The sequence below is a fragment of the Amblyomma mixtum genome, chromosome 10 (genome assembly GCF_055824585.1).
Source record: "Amblyomma mixtum isolate Tamu chromosome 10, ASM5582458v1, whole genome shotgun sequence".
Lineage (NCBI taxonomy): Eukaryota > Metazoa > Arthropoda > Arachnida > Ixodida > Ixodidae > Amblyomma > Amblyomma mixtum.
In genome coordinates, this window is record NC_143021.1 from 142,101,588 (window position 1) to 142,110,546 (window position 8,959).

The following is an 8,959-nucleotide window of genomic DNA, read 5'->3' on the forward strand; positions in this document are numbered from 1 at the left end:
GGCTTCAGGTGATATCAGCCGTGTGACGCAAAGTCCAGGGCGGAGCGAACTACGTCAGAGGCGCTCACCGCCGCTGAGTTACGGTGTGAAAATGGCTACCAGGGTGACTTTTTCGCGCCTCGTAACGTGCGTGAAAAATTTTAGAGCGCAGCTCTTTGGCGTCCGTTCCTGGGTTTCGCGTCGTCGTCGGCGTTGTCGTCGGCCTCGTAACCAGCTCCGCCCACATTTCATCCCCCCAGCGCTAGCAGCGACCGACTGATACCGCTGGATGCCGCTGACGCCGCTAGAGAGTCAAGATAACGTGACTGCATAGAACACCGTCGCCGCCATGCAGAAAGAGGAGGAAAGGGTCCCCCCCCCCCTGTTCTTGTGTGGCGGATAGGGTGCTCTTCAGTTGCCGACGCGCCGGTTATTTCACGTAGGCCCCGGCACGTCGACGAATACGTGACCACCTTCCCACGGCTAGACCTGGTTCTTAGCGCTGCGGAAGCGAGGGTATCATATTGTTTGTGTCGGCATCGGCGGCGTTGTCCCTGAAACCAACTCCGCAGCTGGGGTTGACTCACTATCGGCGTCAGCGGCATCAGTCAGTCGCTGCTATCTCTTCCCTCCTCCCTTTATCGTGTTGTCCGCTTGCTGCGCGCGCTTCTGCCCCCATCGTTTGCCGCTGGGTGTACACGCCGCCCCCCTCCCCCCTCTTCCTGCAAGTCTCCGGTTGTCAAAGCGCCGGCTCGAACTTAATTCCTTTCTTCGCTCCTCCTCCAATGCAACCCCTGTGCGGTGGCAATCAGAGAGCCAGATCGGTCGCGGCGGATCTGTATATGTGCACCGCCCGAGCCGAAATTGCCGCTGCCGTTCGCCCTGTGCGGTGGCAATCAGAGAGCCAGATCGGTGGCGGCGGATCTGTATATTATTTGCTGCGCTCAAATTTCGCATTAGGAAGTAACGTAATCGTCGGTAATTTTTTTAATTAAAATTATTCTTTCTCGGTTGGACTGTTTGGAGGACGATCTCCACTTCTTCGAATACAACATAACCCCTAAAATAAAAGTTAGAAAAGCTCATTAACATAATTAGTTAATCAGTGAACTAATTAAAGCAGTTTTCCTCTTGTCTGGCACCCGCCGTGGCCTCCAGTATAGCCCCAGTGCTAAAATAAATCTAAAGCAATTTACCTTTTTTAAAAAATTTTGGACCTTCTAAAACAAAACACCCGGTATAGACGCTGGCGTTTCAGTCGGCAAGAACTGATTATTTTTCGTTTTGTTTGTTTTTCAGTACTTTCTCCAAAAGAGTGGATATCACATTTGGTATACAGCTGGCTTTATTCTAATGCTTAGCATGTGCCTCAGAGCTGAACCCCCATGCACTAATGACAGGTTTTTCTCAAGCAGCTTCAATACTGCTTCATCATGCCACGTTGCAAAAGCTCACAACTCAGATAGACAATAACAATATAAAGTTTTGTTCTGACGTCCTATTCGTTTGAACATAACAACGAAGATACATGCGCAAGATAAATGATTTCAGAAATTGTAAAGTTTAGTATCGAAGCGTTTGCAATGTCACGCGCATCTACTCTGTTTCGTGCATAGTTTTCTACATACGCTCTTTATTTCATGTAGTGCAGCGTACCGCTACACCGTCCCAATAAAAACGTGCTGTAATGTTTTCATAACTTCCCCTTCCTAGATTCAAGAAAGATCAGGTGGTCGAATAACTCTGCATCCTACAACTAAAGCGCCTGTCCCTCACCATGTTTAACTCCCTCCTCCTTATTTACGTAAAACAGGAGCTGAGGTATACACACCCAGTGAGGCTAATCCTCTACTTCCTTTTGTTGTTTTTTTTCATAGGGTACTGCTGCTAGCCGTCACTGCAAAAATAATGAAACCGTAGCTGCATAGAGTAGCTTGCTTTCGTCAAAGCAAATTCGTCGCAGGTTGGCAAATCTAGGCCCCTCAGTTCTAAGCCCACAGTTGTGTGCAACCGTATGCAACATATCTTTATTTTTCGTTCGTCGTAGATTCCTCTTTCGTGTATCGTGGCTTTTAAAATGAATTATTTGGCGTTTAAAAAGTTCTGTTTCATGCGTAAAAAATTAAACCATAAGCAGACACAGTGAGAAGTTAATTGACACAGAATATGCCTCAATAAATAAGCTGAAATAATAAACTTGCTCTTTTTTGCAATCTGCCAGCACATGCACATCTCAAAACAATAGGTGGTGAAATTCTTGGAGTGCGTCATTATTATAAAATTTTATCTGTGGAGCTGTCTTCCCCACACACTTCTACAAATTTTTGCGCCAATTCATGTTACTCTTGCCTCCATGACAATGAAGATTGGCCCACAACACGTCCCCGGTATACAGTATAGCAGCCGCGTACCAGCCGCCGCGTTGGCTGAGATGATTATGACGCTCGGCTCCTGACCCGAAAGACGCCATTCGATCCCGGCTGCTGCGGTAGAATTTCGGTGGAGACGAAATTCTAGAGGCACGTGTACTGTGCGACATCAGCGCACGTTAAACAACTGCAGGTGGTCGAAATTTCCGGAGCCATTCATTACGGCGTCCCCCATAGCCCGAGTCGTTCTGGGACGTAAAATCCCCATATGCAAAACTGTATTTTTGCACGGTGATGTAAGGGCCCACCCATACCGGGTGGAAGATTTTCCAGACGCGCTCGCTCAGCTATCGCTCTTGCCGGAAGTGGTCGCCCTAGGGGCGTATCGCATGAATCATGTCTGGGCAGTGACTTTCAGTGACGATGAAACGCTGAAGAAGATTGTCAGCGCCGGGGAGCTGAAAATGAAAAGTGCCCGCTGTCTTGTAATCGACTCCGCTAACATAGACGTACGAATAAAGCTGCACTGGCTGCTTCACAGCGTTCCGGACGAAGATGTGCGGCTTGCCTTCGCACCATTTGGAAAGGTGACGGACGTGTCGAGGGAGCAGTGGCGCGTACAGGGAGTGTCTGACAACGGCTCAACGACGAGGCTTGTGACTTTGAAGTTGAACGCCGGCGTGAAGCTGGACGACCTGCCCCATCAAGTGAGCGTCTCTGGCGAGCTGGCGCTCGTGGTCGTCCCAGGCAGGGCTCCACTCTGCCTTCGATGCCGTGGCACTGGACATATCCGCCGGGAGTGCCGGATCCCGCGGTGCGGTTCCTGCCGTCGGTACGGGCATGAGGAGGAGCAGTGTGCTCGTACTTACGCCAACGTCACCGGGCGGGTGAGCAACGATGACTGCTCGGTGCTGCTAATGGACGAAGCCGACGCGGAGGAGGCATCGAAAGCGGCAAGTGAGCCAGCGGCGCAAGAACCCAGGTTGATGCCTCCCCAGACGGATCAGAGGGGCTACCCAACGTCACTGCAGCACATGGAAAGCTGCAAGGAGCTCCCGTAGTTCCTGCACCAGTCCCCGCCACGCCGAAGGGTAGGACAGAAACATACGTGGACTCTTTGGAGGGTGGCACCCAACCTTCGGAGGAGCCCATGGACGCTCTCTCGGCCGCAACCGGGAAACGCACGCATGATGAAGCCGGTTGTAGTGCGTCTCAACTGGACGCCAGCGGTAGCGACGAGCCTCCGTCCAAAGCGCCAGGTACGAGGCGTTCGACTTTAAAGCGGCGGCCAAACGTGCCGGCCGACTCACGGCAGGCGGGTTAACCGCCTCCTTAGGTTTTGTTTTGCTGCTGAGCTTCCTTCGGGTTGTGAGGGGGTTGAGCGATGTGTGTCACGAAGGTAGATACCACATAATAAGGCGTCCTTTGTTTTCGACATGGCACCTAACCTACGCGAAGTGCTACGTGTACCCACTTTAAACGTTAGAGGCCTCGGAGCGAGAAGTCGGCAATGTCAGCTAAGTCGGCTTCTTCTTGAGAACGACCTTCACTTAGTTGCAATCCAGGAAACAAAAATCGAAAGCCAAGAAGCGACAGATAGAATGAGTCTACCTTTCGTACGCACTTTGATGTGTGTGTGTGTCATTCTGTCGGTGCGTCAGGCGGCTGTGTTCTCGGTGCGTCAGGCGGCTGTGTGTCGGTGCGTCAGGCGGCCGTTTAATTGGGGCTTTATGGAAACTCAATGTAAAGTTATTGGAGCCAGAACGCTTTGTCAGTAACTTAGAAAGGGGTAGAAAAGCTGCTCATGGACCAACCGTCAAGTTACGCTGTTCAGTGGGAAGAATTTAAGCAGTTCGTCAATATGAGGGCAATTGAAACAAGCAGTGTTGTAAGATTTGAAGAAAGGCAGAAGGAAATCCAGCTCCGTGAGCAGCTTGCGCTGCTCATTAATATAGAAAGCACTCAGCCAGGAACTTGTTTTAAAGAAATAAGAAATGCAAAAGTGGAGTTCGAAAAAATAGACACAGATAAGTACAGAGCAGCGGTGGTGCGCACACGCGCCGAGAAACTGTGGGCAGGGGAGTCGCCAACAAAACGAGCATTAGGCGATGAAAAAAGATACGCTTGTCAAAAAGAAATACGCCAGATACAAAACGGCGACGAGGTATCGGCCGATAGCGTCATTATCAAGGGCGTAATCAGAGACCATTTCAGTGACTTTCTGGGCCACACGAGAAGGGCGGAGGGTAGTTTCCATAGCGATTTTCTATCGTTTTTGCAAAGGCTCGACGATGAAGTCAGAATTCGTCTTGAACAGCCAATAACCGTTAAAGAGCTAGAGGAAGCAATAGATCAACTGCCATTGGGTAAAGCACCCGGTCCTGATGGTTTAGGAGCCGCCTTTTGCAAATATTTCAAGTCACAAATCGCCCAAATTCTGCTGAAAGTTATTGTCGAGGCTTACGAGAAAAAGCGTACGCCATTGTCATTCACAACATCACACACTGTACTCATACCGAAGTTTGCTGAGCCAGAAAAACATCTGTTGGTGGGGTGTTATCGACCGATAAGCCTCATCAACGCAGATTATAAGATATTCATGAAGATTCTGGCAAAGCGAATTAAGGGCGTCATAACCATGCTAGTGGGGAGTCCTCAAACTTGCGGTATCAAGGGTCGGAGCATCGCCACTAATATACACATAGCGCGAAGTGTGCTTGAATGCTGCGATGCACTAGGCGACAGGGCGGCAATGATGCAGCTAGATCTCGCAAAGGCCTTTTACCGTGTATATCATGAGGTTCAGTTCAGCTTGCTAGATCAGGCTAATGTGGGTTGTGTAATAACGGAGGGCGTACGAATGGCGTACGCGAACTGCACAACGCGCGACATTGTTAATGGGGACCTGACTGAAAGCCTACACGTACGATCTTCAGTGAGGCAGGGATGTCCTTTGTCACTCCTCTTGTTCGCAGTCTATCTTGAGCCCCTTTGTCTGGCTATACTAAACTCTTAGTGTATAACTGGCTTCAGGTTACAGTCAGCGCATGTAAAAATGTTATCTTATGCTGACCACATCGCCGTGTTCTGCTCAAGTAAACAGAGTATCTGTGAAGCCACGGCTGTTGATGGGAAGTTTTGCAAATGCACCGGGCGCAAATAAATTGGGAGAAGAGTTATGGATTCTGGCATGGTGACTGGGAGGAAACGCCAGACTATTACTCCCGACTTCGGTGGGCCACAACTCCGACGACGTATCTTGGAGTACCGCTGAACTCTCATAGCAACCCCGAACCATACTGGAATGAACAGGTGGCAATGGCAAAGGAAAAGGCCAGTGGGTGGCAGGGGCGACCACTGTCAATGTTCCCGCGCGCCAGTGTGTGTAACCTGTTCCTCGTCTCCAGGATATGGTATGTCATGAATGTGTTGAGCGCCTCGCGGATCAATATTGAAAGGATTCATCGGGTTTTCGCTGTATTTATTTGGGCGTCGACATGGGAAAGAACTAGACGAACAAACTTATTCTTGCCCATGAAGAGAGGAGGTCTCGGTCTTGTTCAATTATTTGTACGACAAATCGTGTCCCGCTTTATGTTTCTTCGCGACCAGAACGATATTTTTCTTGGCACAGTTATGCAAGTTCGTTTATGTCGATTGCTACCAGGAGTTGTAGTATGCTCTGTTGAAAACATGCGTGGTACAGTGAGAAGTTATCTGCGTGATGTTCTGCTTGCGTGCAGAATATTACAAGTGCGATTTTCAATGCAGTACCTCTTCAATGTCACTAGAAAAAATCTGTATAAAGATTTAATTGAATCAATGCTCCCTGTACTCATTTACCGATTGTCAAACTGCGGAGCCCCAGGAGCAGATGTGCTCAAAAGGGTTAAAAGAACGCCAGTTTACCCATCTTTGAAAACTTTCTTCAAACTTCACACCGGAACACTGTCGGTCAAAACATGGATGCATGATAAAGGACTCTTTGTCCCTTGGTCAACACATTGTTTTCTATGTAAAAAACCTGAAACAATAGATCAAGTGTTTTTAGATTGTTGTGATGTGTTTTTCTTCTGGGATGTGCTTCAAAGAACCTTAAAGAAAGATTTACCGCTACACTCGCATGGCATCAGGTTCTTACCGGTAGGAAAACCGGACATCCCTTATGACACTATTATGCTCCTTGGCCTCCACAGTTTGTAATAAGGGAGTAATTACTCATTGACGTTCACCCGAGCGCAGCCATACGGCCACAAAGGAAAGGTATACAGCTTTCACAGAAACTTCGTAGTTAAAGAAAAATTCGTCCTGGTCCGTGGTTCGAACCCGGGACCACCGCCACACCGGAGCAGTCGCTCTACCAATTGAGCTAACCGGGACGGCAAGCTTATGGTAGGGCGAGAGCGAATTGATCTATAACTCGAAGTGGGAACAGTGTTGACCAAATATTTTTAGGGGAATCCCCCAAGGTGGAGTAGATTTGTTTATGGAAAACAAGGACACAATTCAACCATGCAGAAGTAGTTCTGAGATCTCCACGCGAGCATTTCATTGAAGGTGTCAGACGTCTGAGGGAAGTGTATCAGGCACTGCCTGATCAGCCAACTTGGTTAAATGTGTTGGATGACTTGGTTGAACAGAAAAAATTTTAACCTGCCGTGTCAGTGCAAGTGTTGCTGACATGTTTTACTTCTTTGTACCCGTTGTGAAAATGCAATAAAGAACAAGAAAGCAAAACCAGCTACCTGATGCGCTCCATCCGCAAACGGTGTTAGCCGCCACCTGGAGCTCATATTTCCTTTCCCTTTCTCCTTGATCGCATGACAAGTCCGATAAATTTAATGAAACGAAGGCAAATAGGTCGGCCAAAACTCCTCAGGGAAGAGCTGCGTTAAACATAACAGCAGTTTTACGCAGATCGTTACCGCTTGAAAAAGTCATTACAAAGAAAATTTCCAAATTCTTTATTTTTGATCAGCCTCTGAAAGGTGTTAACACACAGCACTCTCGCTGTATTGGCTATCTAGCGATTTGAAATAAACGTGCGATCTGCTGGAGCGTAGTCTGCATTCAGCCACCCACTATTACCATTCTAAAGCTGAGGTGAAGCGGAACTAACACATTTCAATTGTCATCCTCAAAGATTGCTATGACAGAATGTTTGTTACTTTCTCTCTGAAGGTTTCTTTTTGTTCTTCCTTTTCTATCTAATTGCAGCGGGTGCTGTTCAACGCGTGCTGTTTACCTGTGACAAGTGCGGAGGTAGCTTCCCTTCCAGGGAGCACCAGGAGTGGCACTGGTGGAACCAGCACCCTGATTAAGCTGTGATGCAGCAATGCAACGCGGATCAGAAGCGTGGATTCCTGTAGCGCAACACTCTGGAAAAGGACCTACAACATTAGTAGTGATGGTAGTATTATTTTAGCTTGACCTGCTCTGCCACCAGTGTTGCTTTCTGGTGACGTGATGAAGAAGTTCATGAAATAAATGTTTTTTTTCTTTATTTCTTCCTCGGACAGTGTTTAAGAGAATGCTAAGGCTAAGGGCGTGACGAGGCCTTGGCTCCTTGTAGGGATAAGCAGTTTGGTTTTCCTGGTTTGCTTTTAGCATGCTGTTTTGAAGCGAGAAGCTTCACTACGAGGGTTGGAAGCGAGCGTCGCGTACCGTGAAACCGAATGGCGAGTTTTGCGCATTCGCGAAACCGAGTGACGCCATGCGCGGCGCAGGAGGCCGCAGCCGTCGCCGCCGACTCGTCACTACTTAAAAAAAAAAAGAAACGGCGTCGAGACTGGGAATCGAGCCAGCGCCTTTGGCAGTTGAAGCGGTGACGCTACCACTCCGCCACAAAGGCTCAAGGCTTGAGCATGAATAAAGGCTCACCTAGCGAATGCATGGGTTTCATAAATGAAATAAAATGAATGAAAAAATCAAAATAAGAAAAAAATTAAAAAGCATTAAAAAAGAGGCATAAGAAATCAAATTAAAATATGTGTAATGGGAAGCAATAAAACGAATAAAACTTGTAAAGAAGAAACCAAAAAGAAAATGAAAAAAAAAATCTATGAACAATGAAACAAAATCAATAAATACTAAGAAAAACTAAACAAAAACAATAAAAATACGCAAAACAAACAAAAATAATGAATGAAATGAAAGAAATATTATATAAAAAAAATAGAACACAGAGTGTGCCAGGAAATGCTTTCGCCTTGCAGCACTTCAGAGAGCCAAAGTGCCTCCTGAATTTTAACCGCGCCGGCTTCCGTCTCCTCCTCCGCTTCCGTACAGGCAGTGTGTGGACGGCCGAATGCCTCCACCGTTATCGTGGTGCTATCAGTGCATTGTGCGCGAACTGCGACTGCCATGACGTCAAAGCAAGCGTAACTGAAGCTTTTCGCTTGTATATCCAGGCTTAACCACAGCTACGCCACTGCCTAATTTTTTTAATGAAGAGTGGCCCGGTCCGTAAGTTGCGTTTATCGCCTTTATAGTTCTCACACAAGCGTAGCACGTTTTTTTGTGCGAAAATTATTTTTATAGTTATGGGCTGTCGTCGTTCCCCAAAGTAATATTTCATAACTTAACCTAGAGCAAAGAAAATAATAATATAA

General features: G+C 47.6%; 1 protein-coding gene across 1 annotated transcript; it reads left to right on the plus strand.

The window, feature by feature from the left end:
• The first annotated feature begins 2,737 nt into the window (after nucleotides 1–2,737).
• Nucleotides 2,738–7,703, plus strand: LOC149327140 (uncharacterized). The gene is made up of 3 exons (XM_089564796.1): nucleotides 2,738–3,305; nucleotides 3,347–3,607; nucleotides 7,566–7,703. The coding sequence occupies exons 1-3, from the start codon at nucleotides 2,738–2,740 to the stop codon at nucleotides 7,667–7,669; spliced, it is 933 nt and encodes a 310-aa protein (XP_089420922.1). The 3' UTR covers nucleotides 7,670–7,703.
• The last annotated feature ends 1,256 nt before the right edge of the window (nucleotides 7,704–8,959 follow it).

What these genes read in the sequence shown, in the direction of transcription:
- LOC149327140 (XM_089564796.1), top strand. Translation starts at nt 2,738, where the DNA reads ATGAATCATGTCTGGGCAGTGACTTTCAGTGACGATGAAACGCTGAAG. An exon ending in GGAGGCATCGAAAGCGGCAA is followed by an intron (nt 3,306 to 3,346) that starts GTGAGCCAGCGG and finishes ATGCCTCCCCAG; the next exon opens with ACGGATCAGAGGGGCTACCC. An exon ending in GCCTCCGTCCAAAGCGCCAG is followed by an intron (nt 3,608 to 7,565) that starts GTACGAGGCGTT and finishes ATCTAATTGCAG; the next exon opens with CGGGTGCTGTTCAACGCGTG.